General features: G+C 37.6%; 1 protein-coding gene across 1 annotated transcript in view; it reads left to right on the top strand.

The window, feature by feature from the left end:
- Positions 1-23,327, top strand: part of LOC150079040 (very long chain fatty acid elongase 7-like) — a 98,214-nt gene that overhangs the window by 58,914 nt on the left and 15,973 nt on the right. Inside the window, exons 3-6 of the mRNA XM_090384030.1 lie at positions 11,455-11,645; positions 14,960-15,046; positions 16,573-16,629; positions 19,862-19,967. Of these exons, the coding sequence (XP_090240156.1) occupies positions 11,455-11,645; positions 14,960-15,046; positions 16,573-16,629; positions 19,862-19,967 (441 nt within the window). The remainder of the gene's footprint in view (positions 1-11,454; positions 11,646-14,959; positions 15,047-16,572; positions 16,630-19,861; positions 19,968-23,327) is intronic.

Here is a 23,327-nt window from a genome sequence, read left to right as displayed (position 1 = left end):
AAAAAGTTTAAGTATAATACTTCTTTGCTGACTAATGGATGTCATCTCTTATTTGTTAATTTAAGTATTACGGATATATAAAAAAACATTATGCCAACCCAGTCGGGCTGTGTATTCGTATGAATGTACTTGACCCAGCTGTCTGCTCTCGTCGTAGGGCGGTTTACCTTGATATAGGTAACCTTCACCTTCCACTTGTCCTCATATGAATGCTTCAAAAACTTCCTTAATCATCAAGAGAACACGAGGAAGGAAGACACGGTTAGCTAAACAATAAACAGGGCATTGCACTTTGCTGTCACATGTTTGCCTAGCGTGTATATCTTAGTTTGACTTAGTACGATAGTTACGCCATTATAATTCGTTGCGGAACACATTTTTTCATTCCGGTGTTATTCTTATAACATAACACCCCCCAAGCCTACAAATCATTATGAGGCGAATATTTTTTTAAATCATAAAATACATATGGAACTAACGCTCGATTTCGTAAAGTAATAAAGTTTATTACTTAATGCGTAACGCATTAGTAATAAAATGGTTTTTAATAAATAATAACCTTTAACTACTATGGTGAGATATTTTGTTACTTAGCATATGGTGTTGTTTCACCCAGAAAACTATAGGTTTTTTTTTTTTTTTTTTACATCTAAGCATTGCAGGTTTTGTTAAAAAAATGTTTTGGTCTGCAACTATATAAAATAACACCGAATAACTCTTATAGAGACCTTTTCTTAATTTTTCTGTTTTTTTTTTTTTTCTTTATTTCATTTTACAGAAATTACATAAAACATGAAAAAATTTAACATTCTAAAATCTTGCCAATTTAAGACTAAATTTTTGTAAAAAAAAAAAAAAAAAAAAATCAAAAACCAGAAATACACGTAATAAAAATAATTTACAAATGCCTTGCAGTCTGATAGATCGTACAATTAAGGGTTAAGATCTTAAAACAGGGTTTCCCATCCATGTGTAGGCGCGAGCCCTGTGTGACAGTATAATGGTCTAGCCACTTGTTAGGAGAGATGTTCGAAGTCCATTGCAGAATACAGGAATTTCTAAAGACCTCTTGATTTTGGCTGTAGTTAGCTGAACCTCAGGAGGTGTGGTAATGTGAGAGACGGGTTTGCCTGTAAGTTTTTCCAGGTTTTTTCAGCTGACAAATAACATACGTTGCGCTGCGACTACGCTTTGATAGAGCGAATTGATTAGACCAGCGTTTCTCAACCTATGGTGCATGTACTTATGAAAGTGGACTGAATGACTTTACAATAATAGGAAATACAGTTATTATTGCATTCCAGTATACCGACCAAAAGCGGCACTCGCAAAATTTCCGTAACTCCCCCACCGCCGGGCTAAAAATCTTTTATTTATAATTTAGACATTCGATACTTTAGTTTTGTATGTATACTTATGCATATCAATATAGATATCATTCTGACTGACTTTCATATGTTGTCAATTCTCGCATGATCGCTAAACGTTCTCTAAGAGTTACGTTTTTAGCACAATGTCATATCAGCGTTTCGTGCTTATTACGATACACAGGCAACCTCCGTATAACACGGTACTTCTACAACACGGTTTCGCTCTAATAGGATTGATCAATTGCAGTAATCCTCGCACAACATACTTATATAACACTGTTTCGCTCTAACAAGGTTAGAGAATTCCAATATCTCGCAGAACGATATTTTTGAGCTTTTGTGCGGGGGAAACCCTGCTATTATGTTGGATGAAATTTTTCAACATTTCCACTCTTTTTGAATCCCCGCTGTTGACTCGCAAGTAAAAAAAAAAAAAAAAAAGAGAGAGAGAGAAATCCCTGTATTTTACTTTTTTGGGAAATCCCCGTATTATGTTCTGTGCTATTTAACTTGTGGAAAAAAAAAAATCTAGATTTCAAGTTTTTTACTATTGGACAGCATAACAGGCTATCCAAAAGAGTTAAGTCATCTAAACGTTTAAGTTTTGTTCCTGCCACCACAGTTGTACTAGGTTAATCAGCCATTAGATCAAGTTAAACAATCACCCTCCTCCCGTCATGATGGCGCAGATTAAACTTCCAAATTTTACACTAAAACGCATATGGGAAGGCATAAAGTTAGCCCAAAGTTCAAAAGGGAGCTTCAAAAAATGCTTAGTTCCATACGATGAAATTCACAAAGATTTATCAAGCAAAAGCAAACCCAGATTTTTTAAAGAGTAGAAGATACATGAAATCTAGAATGGTGTATTTTTGTTAACGAAAAAGTGTATTTTTGTTAGCTTTTAGAACGTAACCCCTTTTTTGTACTTTTTCTTAGTCCGGTATAACATGATTTCGCACAACGCGACATTTTATAGGTGAAAAATACAGGTAACCCTCGTATAACCCCCGTGTTATACGAGGATTACCTGTACAGATATTAACAGTTAATATGCAGTTGGATTACCATATGAAATAATCAAGTGGTATAAAAATAAAATATCAAAACCGAAATCCCATGAATATAATAACCGTAATTACCCCTGAAAATTGAATGGCTAGGAGTAGGCAATAACTGGAAATTAAATCGATATTAAAAACAGCAAGAACTTCTTACGGAAATAAAATCTTAAATCGCAAGAGCCACGATTTAACAGGTATATGGTGTTAATATGAGATCCTACTTCATTTGTTCAGTAGGTTTTTGATCGCAAAGGCAGCACTTAAATCCCCTCTCCCTACCACCCACGACGCAAACTGGCTTCTGGAGACTATTTCATTCAATCATCCCAACATGGCATTGCCACAAAAGTCGCCATAAAGACAAAGAGGAGCCAATTTATCACAAATTATAATGTGATTTCAGTTATCCGAATACCAGCTATTCGAAATTTCAACTAAATTAATTATTTCTCATTTCATTTTGCGCTATTTATCAAATTTCTCTAAGTAAAATTAGGAGGAAAATAAAAATTTCCCATAATTTCACTTAGAGAAATCGACCCATTTAAAATTTAACTTTAAAAAACAAAACTATCACAAAAATACAAAAATACAAAAAAAAAAAAAAATATTATCCACTCATGTAAAGCATTATGAACAAAGCAAAAAAAAAAACAAAAAAACCAGTAATTTCATCCAAGATCTTGTATAACGCTACAGTGATATAATGCATAAGCATGCAGAATACATAATGTATAAATAATAATGCAAATTAATGCAAACAAATGAATTTTTTCCTGCTTTTATATAGAGTGCATTTAAATCAATTTTCCGGGGGGGGGATCGATTATGCGGTTCTAATTTGTTTCGAATAACCGGAATTCTACTGTAGAAAGTCTCAGACTGTTGAAAATAAAGCATTTTGCATATAACAACAATTAATTTCAGAAATTCACCACTGATACCTAAGACGGAATTATACCTATGGATCCTAGCAACACATCACACCGACCACTCCCCAAAACCAGAGTGGATTCGAAAGATCGCCACGGAAAATATGCGTGGTTTATTAATTGGGAAAATTATAGATATACCACGATTTCTAAGGAAGCATCAACATTAAGGTGATGGACAATTTAAGACTTCCAGTGCTTTGTCGATGATGCCTGGTTTTTTTAGCTAATACTTAGTGAAGCAACACTTATCCGTACGAATGACAAGTTTCATTGCAGGCTTTACATAATGTGATCTTTTCTTATACTGCGGTTGACTGACAGTCGTTACTCTGTCGGTCTACTGTGCAGTCAAGTAAATACTGAATACGTTATATATTATTTTAAGCTGATTTCATAAATAATAATCTTGGAATAGTGAACTTGTCACGGTTCACTCATCCTCGCGGATACCCGGTGTGAAGAGGCGGCAATATGATCACTGCCCTTCCCACACTAGGTAGAAAACAAAATTAAGAGATAAATTAATAAAACAGAAGCCCTAAATAAAATAAAATAATGAGATATAAAAGAAGTAAAAGGTGAATATTTAATATTAATAGTGTATTTTTATAAACATTAAAATGTCTTGACAAGCATATATAAAATGACTTTTACTGGAACAACCTCTCTCAGTAAATTCCAAAACGAGGCTATAAAACTGAACAGCAAGACATTCGCGCGGGCGGGCGCGGCGAACACACACAACAGCAGATCAGAAAAGCGAAACCTGCTTCTTATTTATTCTACTCGCAGGTTGTCGATCAAACAGTAAGTCGTCTTCTTGCTATTGATATTTAACAGAGAAGGAAAAAAATCTGAAATTCGTTAGTGCAATATAAGATTTAACGGTGGAGGGGTGTACCACTCCACCTTTTTTACAAACCGAACTGCTGAACTAAAAGGTTAATTTATCGACCAGTAGTTAAAAGTGTTAAAGAAGAGAAATTAACCTAAACGCAAATTATACCAACCAAACTTGCATACCAATTAGATGCATATAACATGCTTTTTGACTGGCAGCTGCCACAAACTTCTGAAAAACACCGAATTTCCTGTTAGGCGCTTGACTCTCCAATCTTCCAGTTGCCAAAAAGTCTTGTGATTAAAATAAAATCAGAATCATCAAACGATCATTCACATCAAATACAGTGTTTCATTCATATTTTTAACGTTAAATCACCTTCAATGTTGCACAATTCTCGGGAAGTAAAATATTTTGCCTGTTGGACGAGAGGCAAGTTTTCTCCAAGTTCTAAGACCAAGATTGCACGACTAACCCACTCAACCGAGGAAATAACAGATGGCCTATTCAATAAGAAGTTGGTATCAGTCAGACAATTTTAGGCAAGGGGTTTTTTGTAAGTACTTAAATTACTAAAGCCGGGTGTTCAAATCCAGGTAATGGCACAACTTAATTTAATACTGTACGAGTATTCATATACTCTCTTCTGATACTGTGGCCTTCCCAGAGCATAAACAATTTTTTTTATTATTATTACTCACGCAATCAAGTGTTCATTGATCTTATTTTACATTTATATTTGTCACAAATTTTTACCTATATGTATTGCCGTTGGGATACAATTGCATTAGCTCAACCACAGCAGGCTACTTAATTTGTTTATACTACCCTGCCAAAATCATTCGGACAGATTGCGTTTGGGAAAAGGAATTTTAATGAAAAAAAATTAAATCAGGCAACCCATCTTTTACTCCAGTGACCGCATCGATCCGTCGTGGAACATTTTCACCAATTCCTTATAACAGGCGGCAGGAATTGCATCCATTCTTCTTTCAAAGCAATCGCCAGTTCGACTCTACAAGAGCATTTGCCTCGTTTGTGATATCTATTGCCTGAACACTTTTGAATCTATTCCTGCTACACACACACCAATCACTACATTAAAAAGGTGTTTGAATACTTTTGGTGGGACACTCTATATAACATATTCAATATTTAACTTTGATATTCTTATTGTCTGGAGCTGGTAGGTATCAAGAACCCTGACCTTGTTAAGCAATACATTTTAAAATGCATCATCCCCATCAATCTCTACGCATCTCAGATTTGGTCTTCTGCTCCGGACGCTACCATCAAGGCTTTCCTTGCCGACCGGGCTAGCCGAGTGGGTAAAGTACCTGCCCGGCAACCCAAAGGTCGCGGGTTCGATTCCCGCCTCGGGCTTGGATCAAAGTACTGCAAAAACCTTGGGAGGTGCAATATGGCCACAGAAGCCGATGCGCCAACAACTACCAAATCAAAAAAAAAAAAAAAAAAAGGCTTTCCTTGGTTTAGAGTACTGGATACTGCGATGGTTAAACAGGATCACTACGCAGCCAATTTACCATCTCAAGGGCTATTTTATATGCCAACTTGGATGTCAAGCCATAGTCTCACATAATTGTCACAAAGAACGTTCTTACAAAACTGCTGACCAGAAGACTGGACTCGCCCAAAGCCGAGTACTTGCTGACTCGGCCCCGCATGACGCAAAGGTGGGCGAACAGAACACCATTACCTCCACTCAGTAGCGCGCTCACGCAGCTGGGAAGTCTTCGGTGATTTTTTCCTTCTAACACCATTAAGATGTACAACGATCTTCAAGCAGACCCAGAAAGGCTTTGCACAGAGAAGAAGTATAGGACTGACATGTTTCTCAGAATGCATTACTCCACCTATAAATGCTGCGAGCAAGTGAAGCCCACGTGAAAACAAAACAGAATGCAGGAAATGAAAAGTGAACTGAAGTCTGAACTGTTTTTGTTTTGCACTGGCTCTTCTGTTATAAATAAATCTTTATTGTGAAGTACAGCGTTACAGCACAATATGCCATCATGGCGACGAGCGTCAGGGATTCACATGTGGCAGCTTGAGAAAAACAGAATAAAATACGGCATACAAATACAAAACAGGTTACAAAATACAGAGTACATATACAAAAAAGATACAAAATACTGTACAGCGTACAAAAAAAAATACAAATACAGAAAAACAGAATACGGCTTAGCAATGATTCAGCAGGGCTCCACTGATAACAGATTTGAACCTGTTTATGTTGCCTGTCTTATCTTTTTGTTATCTCGCTGTCAATAGTGTGTTAAGTGTCTAACGGCACCAGGGGTTCCCCCCATCTCCGCGTTGCTTTCATTGTGAGTGTACCAGTTCACTGGGAAGGCCAGAGATTTAAAAGTGTATGGATCATGTGAGTGTGTTGTGTTATGTACCGTTGTTCTTCTGGCCATTTAGCCGCTGGACCCCAGCTGAGGCCCAACGTTGCCCGCACTTCGCCCCGTGGAGGCAGACCAGGTAACCACTAGTTTAAATTTGCACTCTGGCAGGTCCTGCCACCTAGTTTCCTGGGATTTCAGTGGCTAGGACCTTAAAAAAAAAAAAAAAAAAAAAAAAAAAAAAAAATTTTTTTTTTGCATGGGAATATTGCGCTAGAATTAGAAAAGCCAAAATGGTGGGCGAACAGCGTAATTTAGACACGGTTATTTTTGGCGTGTGGGACATTCGCTTGCATACAGATAGAGTTGGGTAGGGAGAATGAAGGCTGGAGGGATAAAGACAGAAGAATGGGGTCAATAGGGGAGACAACCCCAGGTAGAATCAGTGGGGCATGCCCATACCCCACCACAGGGAAGAGTGGGGTCGGCAAGGAGGGGAGGAGACAGGAAAGCCGTCACCTCCCCCCGCCGGGGTAAGGGAGAAGAAAGGGCCGAACACGGGAGCCGGCTCAGATCACTAACATGGCGTGTATGTAGCAAAGCTGTGGCTTCGTCAGGTCCATGACAGTGTACAGTCCATTAGTTGGTCAGTGTTGGGATAGGATCCCATCCACTGCTGTTCCAATAATCAGGGTGTCAGTGTGGGATGATGTCACTAAGGGGATATAGGTCTCCTCCAGTTAAGTCCTAGTCACTGTTGTCCGTTTCAGTTGTCAGAGTTCCAGTGTCGAGTTTAGGGAAGTTGTGGTAATGCTCGTAGTCTGCTGAACAGTTCGTGCGCAAATTTCGAGAAGGCTCTCTATAGTACTCCTCCTCCGACAGTACAAGGTGTTCCCGATCCTTCGGGTTGAAACATATTTTTGTTATAAAGTGACATCTTATATCATCAAAGAGGGGGCATTCATGCATCAGATGTGTCCATGTCTGATTTTCACCGCAGTGGCATAGTGGTGATTCTTTTATTCCGAAGGTCGAAAGTTTGGCATTAAAGGAACCATGTCCCGTTAGAAGGAAGGTGGTGTAGAGCCCCGGTGAGAACCAGGCCGGCTGGTGGGGGTAGACTTGGGTAACGTCCGGGATAAATTTCCGGGTTATGGCGCCTTTAGTTGATTCTGCCCATCGGGACTGCCAGGTTTGCCGGAGATGGTTGATAAGACGTTTTTTCTCTATGTTGCTGTTGTTGGCTGGATCGGTAGTGAAGCCGATGCAGGATACACTTTTACCTCTGGACAGTTGAAAGAGCATGCCGCAGCGGACAATTTCCAGGTATTATGATATGTATAAATTATAAGTGGATAATTATGTATATTACTTATCTTTATATCTGAATGTGCACCCCCTGGTCAATAGCTGTAAGCGGGTGTCTCTTAGAAGAAAATAAAATAATAATAAACGACGACGAGTCGTGAAACTACCTGCCGCCAGATACATCATCGTGATGAGAAGGGGAATAGACGGTTGATTTGGCATGTTAACGAACACAGGAAGAGTATTTTAGTATAATAGCTGCAAATTTCTAGTTTAGCCACTGATACAAAAAATATTTTCTTCTGTAGTAGCACCATGACGTTTCATTTGATGATTACTTCAGCTAACTCCTCTGACCGTTTGCAGAAACGCAGGGTGCTGCAATGGCACGAACACGTTCTAATATGCTGATTCCCCATTGGAAGTCACTAAGCTTAGACCCGTCTACTATATTTTGTTGATCTACTTACATCTAGCAGATTTCGCAGTGGCGCCTCCGTAGCCAGGTGGGCAGGAGCAGCAATGCGTAGCACACGCTTCTTGATTAGACCGGGGTTCGAGCCCGTGACCACCAAATACGGAGGATGCGGAAAGGTCAGGGAATGACCACCGCATATCCTCGGGGCACATGGCCTTAGTTGCTAATGCTCCTAAAAACCAAACAAAAAAAAAAAATCTCGCGGTTGTTTTTATACCCATCCCTGATATGCACATGGTGGATATTGTGAATTTTTCCCATTTCCCAGGGGTGGTCGTATACTTTTGACAGCAGAATATACACTGAGTAATTACTGAATTATAACCCCTATGAAAACTGAATGCGACCAGTTGACCACGTAAAGTAGGAGAGTACGGAGTTAGTCGACCTACGTAGCATAGATAAGGTGTCAGTGGTACAGTAGGTAGTAAAATTCCGAGCGTGATGGGTAAAAGGAAGGATTTATCGGACTTTGATAAAGGACAGATTGTGGGTGCTGGACGAGCTAGTGCCTCGATTTCCCAAACGGCTGAACTGGTGGGGGTATTCGAGAGCCGCCGTTGTTAAAGTGTACCAGGACTGGCATCAACAATGGTCAAACAACGACCCGACGGCAAAACTGCAAAGGTCAGCGAAAGATTGATGTTAGAGGTAAGCGCCGGGTTCGACGACTCGTACAGGCGATCAGGCGCAGCATTGTCGAAGATTTGACTACCCAATACCTAATACAAAACTACAACATGGGCCAACCCGGAACAATATTTCTGGCATGACCATGCGTCGCACGTATGTGCTATAACAGCAGACGACCCCTACAGCATCCTCCCCTAACCAAGGTTCATCGGCGTATAAGCTGGTACTCGCCTGGTGCAAAGAGCATGCAAGATGGACGTTAGAAGACTGGAAGAAGGTGTGCTGGTCGAATGAGTCACGTTATTTACTCCACACCGTGGATGGTTGTGTACGGATTTGGCGTCAACAACATGAGCCTCTTCATCCATCATGTATGATATCAAAAGTGCAGGCCGGTGGAGGCGGTTGTATGGTATGGGGCATGTTTCACTGGCAGGAACTTGTACCCCTGGTGCATGTGGAACAACGTATCATTGGTCTCCGCTGTTGCCAATTACTTGCTGACTGTGTACACCCCGCTATGTTACACTTTTTCCCGAATGGCGATGGTGTCGTGCAAGATGACATGCGCCGAGCCATCGGGCACTTGTGCAGAAATCGCTTGAGGAACATAGTTCTGACTTCCAGCATATCGGTTAGCCTCTAAACTCCTCCGATATCAATCTCATAGAGCACTTGTGGGGAACTATGGAAAGGCATATCAGGCATCTGGATACACTAATCACCTCCATATCTGCATTGCTGACCGCATTACACAGAGCTTGGTTGGCCATACCTCCCGAACGCTTCCGACATCTTGTTGAATCAATGCCACGTCGGATAGCTGTACTGAGGGCAAAAGGAGGTTTGTTATTTGGTTTTTAGGAGTATTAGCAACTAAGGCCATATTGCTCCGATTTCTGAAACTTAAAGACGGGGATATGTGGTAGTAATTCTCTGACCTTTTCGCATCCTCCGTATTTGGTGGTCACGGGCTCGAACCCCTGTCTAATCAAGAAGCGTGTGCTACGCACTGTTGCTCCTGCCCACCTGGCTGCGGAGGCGCTGGCAAAAAAAATGACCTACGAAGTATTAGGTAGGTGGTCATAATTCAGTGATCACTCAGTGTATCTTTAACTCCTACTGCAATTCCTGATAGCATTAAACTACAGCTTTCAAAGTGCGTGTTTCAATGTCGCCAAATTATGGGTTGTTAATTCTCAACATGTTCACCGTCATTACGTATAGAAACTGAGATACGATTCTGAAGTTCTACAAATACTGTACGTTTTGCAGTTGATTTTCAGTAATACTCTGAATCACATTAATTATCATAGTCCGAAGGTCGTCCAAGGAGCGACGTTGTTTTGAATAAACAATAGTCTTAATGTGTCCCCATAGAAAAAAAAAATCTAATGGGCTCAAATTGCTGAACGTGGTGGCCTAAAGATCGGTCTACCTGTACCAATCCATCTGTTAGGAAAATTTTCACTAAGAAACTGCCTAACACTGAGAGCAAAGTGACAAGGTGCACCACCTTGCTGAAACACTGTATCACCTATAAGTCCTGAACGTGTTAGTTCAGGAATAAAGTAATTCTGCAGCATTTCCAAATAACTGTCACTATTGACAACCCGTCCTTGGCCTTCCAGATCGCGGTTTATTATTGACAGAACCTGTTTCTTTAACCTTTTTCATTCAGTTAGTTATGGAATTCCAGTGTGGTGCATCTTTGTTGTAATGGGTTCTAAATCTTTTTTTGTACTGCGATTACAGACTTTAACTGGGTCAGCCACAGCACACAATTTACTTTCTCTTCTATTGAAACCATTTGGCCAAGCTAATTCTGCAAAAAAATAATAATGCATCGTCCTGAGCTCATACTGTTACCATTTGATTTTCCTCGGGGGGGGGATGGTCCTATGGTTTGAAATGATGCGCCACACTGCAACCTATGCAACGGTTGCGGTGTGATGCAGGTTACCGATTTCTTTTAAGACCAAATGAAATGGTAGAGATTTCTGATCATTTATTTTGATTTCCCTTCTAATATTGCTGAATCAAAAGACGATCAACAAGAAGAAGTCGGAGAGACTGAAAACTTGTATCATGAAAATTGTCCAACATAGATGAGGAAGCTGCATAACTAAAGACGCAGTATATTTACCCGACTCTAAACTGCTTTATTTATACGGTTAAATAAAGTTTTTTATTATTTATTTTTTTTTTTTTCCACAATACAAATTAAACAAATTGGCACAAATTAATGTCAATTTGTTCAACTGAAATTGCGAAATTAAAATCACTAGTTGACAGTTCCGGACCCTGTATAAATAACTGAAGGAAATAAAGTAAGTAAGAACAAAGTGTGTGTGCATAAAACTGCCAAAATTTAAAAATGAAATTAATTAATTTATTATAAATTAAGAAACTAACGCCATTTTTATTTTAGATAAGCTTCTATTTTTTTCTTTCCTCAGATCCAAGGACGAGCAGCTGGCCATTATTGGGGAGCCCGTTTCCTATGCTGTCAATAATATTTTCTTACATGTACTTCGTCAAAGTCCTTGGTCCCGCATGGATGAAACACAGAAAACCTTTCCAGATTGAAGGTATCATAGTAGCGTACAATGTCCTCATGGTGATCTTAAGTGCGTTCTTCTTTTTTTACGTAAGTGTCTATCTTTATTAATATTCCTTGCTACGGTTGTTTAAACCTTCAAGAAATATTAGATAAATTACTTACTGAAATGTTGGATATATTAACATGTTACATTTTTGAAACACCGTGCTCAGAACTTTAAGTTAACGATTTTCAAGTCCGAAATAAATGCATTCCCACTGCACCATGTCAATACAGACCATAACAAATACAAAGCCATGTGTGGATCTGTATTTGTTGGACATTGTTTAACTATGCATTAAATCTGTGTTTTATTCAACAATTACAACTGGAGATCCATCTTCTATCAAATTTACTTCTCTGTTAAATTTCTCAAAAGGAACAAGCTTCTCTAAAAAGACTATTAATTTACTCAGTGATACGCTGAACATGTTTGAGGAATATAACGCACAACTGCCCTGTAGATTAATGTTTTATTGTAGATCTGGACTGCTTTCATACATTCGCTATTCTTTTCTTTCACAGTTTTTCTTTAATTTTTCATTGTTTAGTCATTTTTATTGTGATCTGCCTTGTCTTTACAAGAGGGTAAGGATGCCGCGATCAAAAGCCGCTCCATAAATACTAAAAGAACGATACTAAGCTTTTAGCAACAGCTGTCAGAACATCCACGTTGGTAGAAAGAGTTGTATTTTGCGCTAGCATCAGTTGGTACAAGAAAGAAGTTTAGAAGAGAACATAATGGCGGCCATTTTTTGGGAATGTCACTGTTTTTCGTCTTGTACATTTTCAAAAAGATAATATGAGTGCTTCATAATACTGCACAGTTATGAAGGAACTTGGGATCAGTTTGCAGAAAGCGAAAACAACTGAGACGCGGGACTGCCACTGCGACAACGGAAGGCCGCATATATGCAACCCTAGCGATCACTAATAATTTGAGATACCACAAATAAGGAGCACAAAGTGCTACTATCTCGAAACTTATATAACCAAATAATCATCATCCTCCACAAGCCAAACTTCGCCCTTAGATTTCGATCTGTCAGATCCACTTTAACAACAGCTTGTTTGGCAAACTTTTTTCTGACAATCAAAGCTGAAAAAAATTGTTGTTTAATGTTGTTTCCAAAATTATGGTGTTTTTGCGCTCACCTAAATTAAATGAGTAACGTAGCGCCCTCTTGTCATTGAACAGATATCGAACGTATAATTTTAACAGACGTATAAAAATAATTTCATTCGGGATAGCGTGTTTAAAAGTAAAATTCTCTGCTTACTTAAAGAAATTGTAATAAATAGTGCATTCATTAGAAATTACTTTTTAATTCTTTTCTTATATTTAAGCCGTTCGTCTCTGTAAACACTGATTTCTGGCATCCCACAAGGAAGATCTGGAAAATGCCAGTTAAACCAGCGGCTTCCAGAGGCACAGAATCAAAACAAAAGGAGCCTGTGAGTTAATATGTCGGCGTTGCAGCTACAAGACACGAAACTTAAAGACCTGAAACTTTGTATGAACACTTAACGGATATGATTATTTATTATTATTTAAATGCAGTAATTCTTTCAGAGTTTTTAAAATTGCTAGGTTCTAATTATTAGTACCTTCCGTAAAGAAGGCACCATTTATGAATTTACAGATATCATAAAAGAATGTTTCCATAAATGAAACTCTATTTTGTAAACTCCGTTTTAAATGAGAAGACTTTGTATTAATTAATGTCATTATTATAAATGAAAGAGGGGGGGCCATTTTCATCTGAAATAGGTTATAAATTATTTTATTCGCATGCAAAGGAAAAAGTTTCAATCGGTTTTTTTTTTTTAAACTTGGTCGTACTGGTCAAGGAAGTTGTTGCCTTTTTTTTTTTTTTTCCTTGCTAGTTTATGATTTTCAATACATCTAAATCTTGAAATTTCACTTTTTTTTTTTTTTTTTCTTTTCTGATTAACCAGTTCAGAGTTTTAGAATTGTATTACTTAGCAAAATACGCTATTCCTGTACACGCAAAGCGATTTATTATTAGTGATTTTGATTGTTGCAGCAAGGTTCATAAATAAAAAATAAATGTTTGTTTATTCAGTGGCACCAAAATTACATGTCGAAATTAGCCACATACCGCCAAGAATGTGGAGAGTGTGCAGAGCTTGGAAACTAGCCACCTTAGAGGAGACTTCATTGACGTGTTTAAGGCTCTGAGAGGCATAAGTAAAATGAATAAGGACGAAATTTTCACGGTTATAAATGATTCTAGAACTAAATAAATAAATTTTCTGTTTCTACTCCGGGACTACCAAACAGTCAGAACTAGGGGTCATAATTTCAAGTCCGGGGGGGGGAGATGTTTAGACTGGATTGCAGAAAGTTTTATTTTAGCCTGCGAGTTATAAATTACTGGAATAAATTATTAGCATTAGCAATGGCACATGATGCAAGAAAGCAAGCTTATATAGCATCAGCCAAAAAAAAAAAAAAAAAAAAACCCTTATTTCACCCATCCCCTCGCTCCAAATGTTTGTCAAGTTCTGCCTTGATTCTATTTAAGCTACCAACTTCTACAACAGATGGAAGTTTGTTCCAGCAATCAACCACCCGCTGGCTTACGCTGACAGTTTGAAGAAATTCAAATGCCAACTGGATAGGAGGAGGGAAACGCATAGGTTGTCTATTTCCTTTTCTCTTATTATTTATATATTTTTAAATTTTCTTCTTATTATTATTTTATTTATTTTTATTTTTTGGCTGGTTCAGCATAAGCCATAGGTTTTCTTGCACCATGTGGTCATTTCTAATAACCAATACATGAATATTTGTAGGCCTGTCGATTCGAACGCGCAAAGCAATTGTGTGCTTTGCTTCGATTTCCATCTTGATCTTATGCAATCTTGGAAGCATTATGAAGTCCTCAGTTTCCATAGATCCTCTACCATCTACTGAAACCCATTCTAATCTACATTATTTGTGGAAATACAAATATATTATCTGTAAGGCATGAATCTTTTCAAGAATGCGCTGAAGCACTTAATTTTGTCGCACATACATAAAGTACTGCACACAGAAATTAAGTCATCTACCCTGGTGTTGTAATCACTGCAATAAACCTCTAGAAACTTCCAAACCCATCAGAAAACAATCTGTGCAGGAGTGGATTGAAACAACGAAATTGTTATCGGAGATCTAAACAATACATCTTGATAGTTGTTAAAATTTAGTTTTATGCTTAAGGAATTGTACATTAAGTGATAAAATGTATAAATAAACTTGAAAATACCTACTTAATAAAACTTGAAAATACCCACTTAATTTAAATTTTATAAATTTAAATGTTTGTTATATATTTGCTTCATTTAAATTTCAGGGTGGAAGTTATACTTATCTTCCTAGTGGAGAGTTTAACTGGATCTGTGAACCAATTAGTTATAACACGGATCCGAAATCGTTAAAGGTAAGATTTTGTTAAATTTGTGAATCTGGTGAAAGTGGATACATAGCTGTGTGATTCGTTAAGAAAGATGGTTGAGGAAAAGGAACCTCTTATGATTGGCTGAATGAAAGAAAGTAAGAAGACTATCACGGTACATTTTCCAAGCTATTGTAGCCCTTGCAAAATAAATCGAGAGATAGGGCTTTGCAAATATAAACTAGTTCCCAGGCATAAAAGTACTTGTATATGCAATAATGAAGAAGGGATGTTTGAGCACTTTTAATGTCAAATGTTTAAGGTGCGCCTATACCCAGTGACAATCGCAGGGTTTTCTAAAGGGGAGGGCTCAAGAAGTTAAAGGGGCAGAGCTAAAGCTGCGTTCCGAGGAAAAATTAAGCTTTATTTATCACGTAGCAGTAAAAAAAAAAATCCACGTTTTTTTTTTTATCATGGGGGGTGGGGACTATAGCCCCTATTAGTCCATAACTGACAGTCAAGTTCAGATGTGCAGAAATATCTGAACTTGACAGTGTGAATCTGAATTTAAACAGTTCATGACAGATGGCAGTCATTTGAAATAAACTTTCTTTGGCGTTGGTTATGTAACTTCCAAAACTAAACAAAAAGACCGAATCATGAATCGTGTCCTCTGTCCAGGATGATGACAAAGCAGAATTGGTCCACTTATCGTTACATCTCAATAGCCAATTCACGATCAAACGATTATAGGATTATACTTTATTGATGAATCTCTGATAAACACGTTGCAAGGGACGCTGCAACATGCGTTTCGAAGGGGCGCTGCAATATAAAAAAAATTACATAAATAAAATGTATTAAATTGCTACTGTTTTTAAAACAATAATATGATTCCTTCTCCCCTTTCGCTTGTATAGCAAAATATGGTTAGTTGGCTGGTAAACTGATAGGATGGTGCAGTACAGCTGAGTGGACAGCAACAAATCTTTCACCCCTTGATTTCTTTCTATGAGGACTAAAGTCGGTTGTTTACCAAACTTCAGGCAATCAACCAACTGAGAGATAACACGGGGAAAACAGAATGAAAAATTAACAAAGAAATAATTCAGAATGTAACTGAGACAACAAAAATTAGACATCGAAATGAAGCGAACTGTCATAACTGATCCATATCCCACAACATAACAAAAATACACACACACAAATCACTGCGCTACCATCCCCATGTGAAAGCACGTGTAAAAAGCTATTACTCTCATTCATACACATGAAATTTTTACTTCACTTGCGAAAGTGAAGTAAAAAATAAAAAAGAAGACTATCTTTGCACCTACTCGTAACTATACAATTTACCACTAACTTGATACTTGTACAATATATTTAAGGCATGCTGCTCTGAAATAAGTTTTATTTTTTATTTATTTATTATTATTATTTTTTTTTTTTTTCAAACAATTATTATACTGCAGCTCAAACGTTTCGTTTCATTTGATTTATTTAAAATGTGAGTACTATTTTCACGTAGTTAAATTGTGTTTTTTAATCGGTGGAATTACTTTATATTTCAGCTTATATGGCTTGGATGGTGGTATCTCTTACTGAAGATAGCGGAATTTGCCGATACGGTGAGTTGTGATCTAGAAAGAAAGAGAGTGTGTATTATACTGTAACCGTAATTGCATTTGATAAAAGATTAAGTTTCCAGAAAACAAATAAACAAGGAGAAGTCTTCACTGGTCTATACTTCGTCTTAGTGTTTTTGCGATGTGAAAACATCTACGGCAGCACTAGAGTAAAATCGATTGGTAACGAAATTTTTTTACGGAAGTAACGCAATTGACATCACCTCCAATAGGTGGCTGTTAGGTTTAAATGACGTCACTTCCTAAATGGCGTTAACGATGTTAACTCAGGCACTAACGTCGATTTGGTAAGTAGTTGATTCAGTAGAGTAAGTTCATACTAAGATACGAAAATGACGTCCTTCCTAAATGATGCAAACTCAGTCACTAAATTCGGTTGTTGTTTGTTATTTGGATTTTTTTAGGAGCATTAGCAACTAAGGCCATATTGCTCCGGGATATGCGGTGGTCATTCCCTGACCTTCCCGCATCCTCCGTATTTGACTAAATTCGGTAGAGTAAGCAACGGGTAGTAATAATATGCAAGAATAAAAGCCTCAAAGCCACCGAAGAAGCCCCCATGTCGACAAAAGAACGAGTTCAAAAACATAGAAAATGAAAAAAATGCAGAGTTTAACATTATCGAAGAAGTTTGAATTTTGGATTTCGTGACATTTCTCCTCGTATACCACTCATGCAAATTAGAAGACTAAGACATAGTTTTGGCCAATATGGAATTTTGGGCCAAATTATAAATGTTCCTGTAAATGTTAATTCGATGATCGATTATTTGCCTCAGAGAATAGATAACGATTATTGCGTTAACGTTCATATCGAACTAAAGAAAAAACTCACAAATCGAGTAATTTAATGGGCTTGGTTCGTAAACGAGATGTAAGGGTTAGGTGAAAGTATCTACTTACTTGTATCCAGGGCCGCGTTAACGCTACGGCCACACCGGCCATGGCCGGGGGCTTCACCCGAATAGGGGACTCATTTTCAGTGTAAATATTTTATAAAGTAATAATAAAAATTTCTAATAATAATAAACCAAGAAAACGTGTAATAAAACAGCATAGTTAAACTTAACTTGTTAAGCACTTTAATTTCATTCTTATAGCTTTTTATTGTACAATAAATAAGTTAAACGTTTCTATTAAAATAAAATTGTTTTTATTGTTACTTTATTTTTCAATTCAAAAATCATTTTTAACCTCTTATTTTACATTTTTATCAAGGGATTATTATACACAATATAAATATAAAAACCTATGCGGTATTTGTATTTATTATGTATGTGCAAAATATATATATATATATATATATTAAGGGACCTCAAATTTAAATATGGCCGGGGACTTATTTCATCCTTAATCCGGCCATGCTTGTATCGTCTGTATGATATCGAGATTAACGAAGCATTCTTCGATGAAGACATGGAACACGATCATGCTCCTACACGTGGTGAAATCAGTGAAACTATACCTATTGAAGAAAGTCCAGCTCATAAACATACTTTTACTTGTTTATGAGTTTTATGCCATTCATTCGGAATCATATTATATCGATTTACTTCGAGCTAGTATTACTCGACCAAAAGTCTTTCTGAAACGAGAACCTCATCAAAAATGGCATAACCCCTTCAATCCTTTTGTGTTTAGCTGTTTTAAAGTCTGACATGAACATTCAATGCATCAAGGAAGAATATTCTTATGCTGCTTATGTCGTCGAATACGTAAATAAGACCAATCGTGGGATTAACAATTTACAACGTGAAATTATTTAAATTATGAACGAGTATCCTGAGTTTGGCATAATTGAAATTACAAGAAAATTAAGCATTGCCAAGCTAAACTCTGTCGAAATTACTGGTCAAGAGGCTGCTTGGTATTTTGAGAGAGCATAATAGAAAATCGAACGAAGAAATGGAACGAGAAAACATGGGTAACGATTCCACCGACATTTGGAAAGAGAATTGGTTTGATAAGTACGAGAAAAGGATGATGAGGAACAAGTTCAAACGGGCCGGAATTGGTAACGACATCTTTGATCTTCCACCGGTAAATAGCGGGCTCACGCCCTCTACAGAAGCATCATTAGTGACAACATTGGAAATTTAGGAAGTGACGTAATTTACTTTATTTCCGTTTCACATTTTCGTCAAAGATGTTTTCACATATCTTTCGCGCGTACAGAGTACACACGGGCTTTTTTTTTTCTTTTTTAATTTATTAAGAGGTTATGTGTGTTCTGCTGGAATTGTTTTACGCCTCAACTGCGTAGACGTGATAAATAATAATAAAAACAGAGCCACATTTTATTATCATTAGAGAACCAGTATTACTGCCAATTCTGTTTTATTTTTCAACGATGCAGTGAACATATTATGTTCTCTAGGAAGTCCCACGTTACCTGTTGCGATAAATGCATGGACCTTTGTCTGAAAGCTGCCAGGCTTGTTCATCCTTGCATAACGAAATTGTGAAATTAACCATGAAATAAGTGTACGAATGTCTATCATAAGCGCATGCCTTCAGTATGACATTAGCTGCAGAGCACTCTACTTTCTGAGGAAAGGTGTGGCGCAGAGCACATGCTTTCGTCATGCTGCAGTTTTGACTGAAATTGAAAATAAAAAAAATAAATAAAATGTAGATAATGCTTGAGCATTAATACAATCCAGTTTTAAAAAATTCGGTACTCCTTTTGCTACTGATGTCCTCAAAACTTACCGTAAGGCACAGAAAATTATACTTTAATTCCTTCCACTTTTCATATTCCCCCATCGTAAAAAAAAAAAAAAAAAATCCCATGAAAACAACCATTGATTGCACACTAATTTACGACTCCTGAAATAAGAGCGATAATTTCATGCATAATTACTTCACCAATATTTCTGAAGAGCGAATAGTGGAGAATACACAATAAAAAATTTTCTTTTCACATCTTTAATATATGCAAGTTTTTCACAGTTTAAAGCGAAAAACAAAACTAAGTTTACCAGCGTATGTTTGAATACGCTCAAAGGTATAACTTTTTCTATTAACACAAACACCAAAAAAACGACAGATGTTTATTTATTTTTTTTTATGCCTAGATTTAACTATATGTATGAAAAGAAAGAAAAATATTCGTTCTATTTGATAAAGAACACTTTTTTTTTTTCTGAATATATAACTTATCACAATTAAAGAAACGAAAATTACAAACAGTGCATATTTCCTTTCCTTTTTAGATCTTTTTCGTGCTCAGAAAAAAATTTAGCCACATAACAGTTCTGCATGTGGTGCATCATTCTTTAGTAGCGTGGGGCGTGTGGATTGGTATGAAATTTGGAGCAGGTAAGCATTGGAAATTATAATTTTTGTTATTGATGAGTAGTAACTATGAAGTACAAGCGTAGTACCAAATGCTCGTTAGCCGTTGTTCATGTAGTATTGTTTAATTTTTTGTGAAACTTTGCAATTAAAAAAAAAGTAAATCGTCTTCTTAAATTGTGCATTCTTCTTCTAGACCTGTGTAGAATAAACTATGTATAATAATGGTAACGCAAAGAGCCCAGTTGGTATAATCACGGTCCTTTCTTTTTTTTTTTTTTTTTTTTTTCGGTAGTTGTTGGCGCATCGGTTTCTGTGGCCATAATGCACCTCCCAAGGTTTTTGCAGTACTTTGATCCAAGCCCGAGGCGGGATTCGAACCCGCGACCTTTGGGTTGCTAGGCAGGTGCTTTACCCACCCGGCTAGCCCGGTCGGCACGGTCCTTTCTATACGAGATGGAAAAGACCTGGGTTCGAATCCCATCAATCGAATCCCAACGCGAGGAATTTTTTTATAGGCCTTTTTCACAACATGGCTAAGTGAGTCGGTCTCAGGCGAAGGTAGCATGGTTTTTGTCTCCTCTACAGGAAACTAGGGTTTTTCTTCCAGTAAACAGGAAACCGACCACAGAACACAAACAATTTACAGATATAACATGACGTCGCAATATAGCTTGAGTTGCTGAAGCGACTAAAACCCTACAACACTGTCTAAAGACAGGTGTAGGCATACTGGCTAATTAATTTTATGGAAAAACACAACTGACGTCAGCAATGCTCGAAGATGGGAATAAAAATATTGAGGATAAGCATAGACCTAAAAGACCTTTACTGCAGTCAGACTGTTTAACAGATGGAATAACATAACAGTGCAAACAATTATTAATGTTCGGGATTGCAGAAAACTAAATGGATTTGCCTATCAATTCACAGAGAACAAATGAAAGGCTGGAGCCGTGTAATTAACCAAAACCAAATCCCACATTTTATAATCAAGTTCTAACTCCACACACTACAGACCCCATTACTTCAAGTTTTCAATTCTATTCTGAATCAGCGGGCCTTCTCCGTCCAATAGAAAGCTATTGTGTTATGCCACTTCCTAAAACTCTTTCCCCTGAAACATTTTCGGCCAGTCACGACTGAATCAATTTTTTTTTAAAGTTCATGGGAAAAAAATCTTTTTCCATAAACTTGCGACCACCGTTTCTCCCTCAAGCAATCTCTATTCATCGTCCAACCTATTTTCGCAAGAACAATGATACCAAGCATCAAAAACTACAAGACCTCGGAATGATATTTATCCAAAAATTAAGAACTAACTCCCACATAGAGCCCCTTCAAGCGCTTCAGTACTCTTCGTTGGCAGGCTAAACAACACGAAGATCATATTCAAATACATTAAATCTGTTGTGTAACCAGCAGTCTTATATGTCTCTGAATTATGGGCCTCTGCCACCACCAAACACATCAAAAACCAAATTTTGGCATGAGAATTCTGGCTCCTAAAGTGGGATGGATACCCAAAAACAAGCATCTTCCACAGTTAGAAACCCTGCCAATGCTGATCTGTTATCTAACCGTAATTCCTGATCTAATCAGCTTGAGAAGAATCACAATAACTGTCAAGATGTTCGCAAACCAGATTACTTCTCCAAATCTCTGGAATACATGCATATATTATACCACCCCCTCCCCGGCTCTCACGGTAGAACAAAATGTTCTCAAGCTCTCCGACTGGTAACTCCCTAGGGAAATGCTCCATGTAATCCTTCGAATTTGAAAAATGAGAATTGGTCAAGTTTTCTTCAAGTCGGAATTCATTCACTTCTAAACTGGACCTTCTTCAACCCCAATCCCCACATGCTTTATTTCGGATGACATCTTCGCAATTCCAGGACACCGACCAGAGCGTCATCAGGTCATTTTTTTTTGAAGTCCTAAAAATGAATCTCTTCGCAAGCAACCTCGACTATTTTTGTGCTACTCACAGGCTGGAGAAAACGCAAATGAACCTAGTCTCATTTACATATTTTTACTTTTTTTTTTTCCCTTTTCTAAGACCTACATTTCAGATTATTATTTTTTTTAATTAGAATGTACCTCGTTCTACACAATCTTCATGTAATGAAGATTGTGTAGAACGAGGCTCTTGCTCTGTCTTCCGTGGTGGACATATCTGTAAAGTGTAAAATATTTGATGTCTTACGGCACCAGGGGTTCCCCCCATCTCCGCGTTGTATGCATTGTAGGTGTAACACAGAGGTCTGTGAAAGCCAGAGATTTATAAAAAGTATATGGGCAGTGTCCTGTTTTGTACTGTCATGGTATGTTGTATCTCCGACCATTTAGCCGTTGGGCCCTAGTTGCCCACACTTGCCCCGTGGAGGCAGGTCAGGATACCTAGTAATTTATATTCAACACTCTGGCAGGCCCTGCCACCTAGTTTCCGGAGATTTCAGTGGCTAGGGCCAAAAATATATATATATATGCGTGGGGCTTATCGCTTTGGTAATGTTATTCCAAAAGGATTAAAAGTTGATTGAATTTTGGATTCGAGTTAAATTTAGTCCGAGGGCTGACATACATGGTTACAAAAGTTAGAGTGGGGGGGAGAGATTGAAGGCTGAGGAAGTGACAGTTAGAAGTATGGGGGCTACAGGGAAGGCGCCCCCCAAGTTTAGCAGTGGTATGCACCACCAAAGGGAGAATGGGGGTAGCAGGAGAGCGAGGCGACGAGTCGTCTCGTCCTCCTGCCAGGAAATCTGTAATGATATGTACTTGTTTTACTCTAAGCCATTTTCATATTTATCATATTAAATTACATAATGACATGAGTTCATGTAAAAAAACAACTTGGTTTTCCAATTCTCCGTCTCATGTTGGGATGCCGGAACAAACTAATACACTCGACATTCTTGCATGACTCAGAAGACTGCTGAAAAGCTCTCGATATCCCATTATGTGTATTTAATTTTCATCATCATTACGAACTTGCTCATAATGATGATGAAAATAACAATAACACTTCTTATTTAACAATATAAGAAACGCATCGTATTTAATCCCATCTAAAAAAAAAAACATAAATAAAGGTCTATAAGCATCTCAGAGGGAATGGTAAAATGAATGAGAGAAAAATTATCACGTTATGATTCCAGAACGAGAGGCCATAAATTCAAATTACAGGGAGGTTTAGACTGGACTGAGATATTTTGTTTTCGCCAGCGAGGTTGATTACTAGAATAAGTTACCTCCGCGAGTTGTTGGGACTGACAGCTTGGGGAAATTGAAATGTCAGCAGGATGGTCACATATGTAGAGGCGAAAAATATAATACTGTATATACAGTGTATATTTTTAATTATTTTATGTTTAATTTTTT

Source organism: Mastigoproctus giganteus, chromosome 10 (genome assembly GCF_048544385.1).
Source record: "Mastigoproctus giganteus isolate SK-2022 chromosome 10, ASM4854438v1, whole genome shotgun sequence".
In the NCBI taxonomy this organism is placed as follows: domain Eukaryota; kingdom Metazoa; phylum Arthropoda; class Arachnida; order Uropygi; family Thelyphonidae; genus Mastigoproctus; species Mastigoproctus giganteus.
The sequence above is the reverse complement of the archived record's forward strand: the minus strand, read 5'-3'. Positions and strand labels throughout refer to the sequence as shown.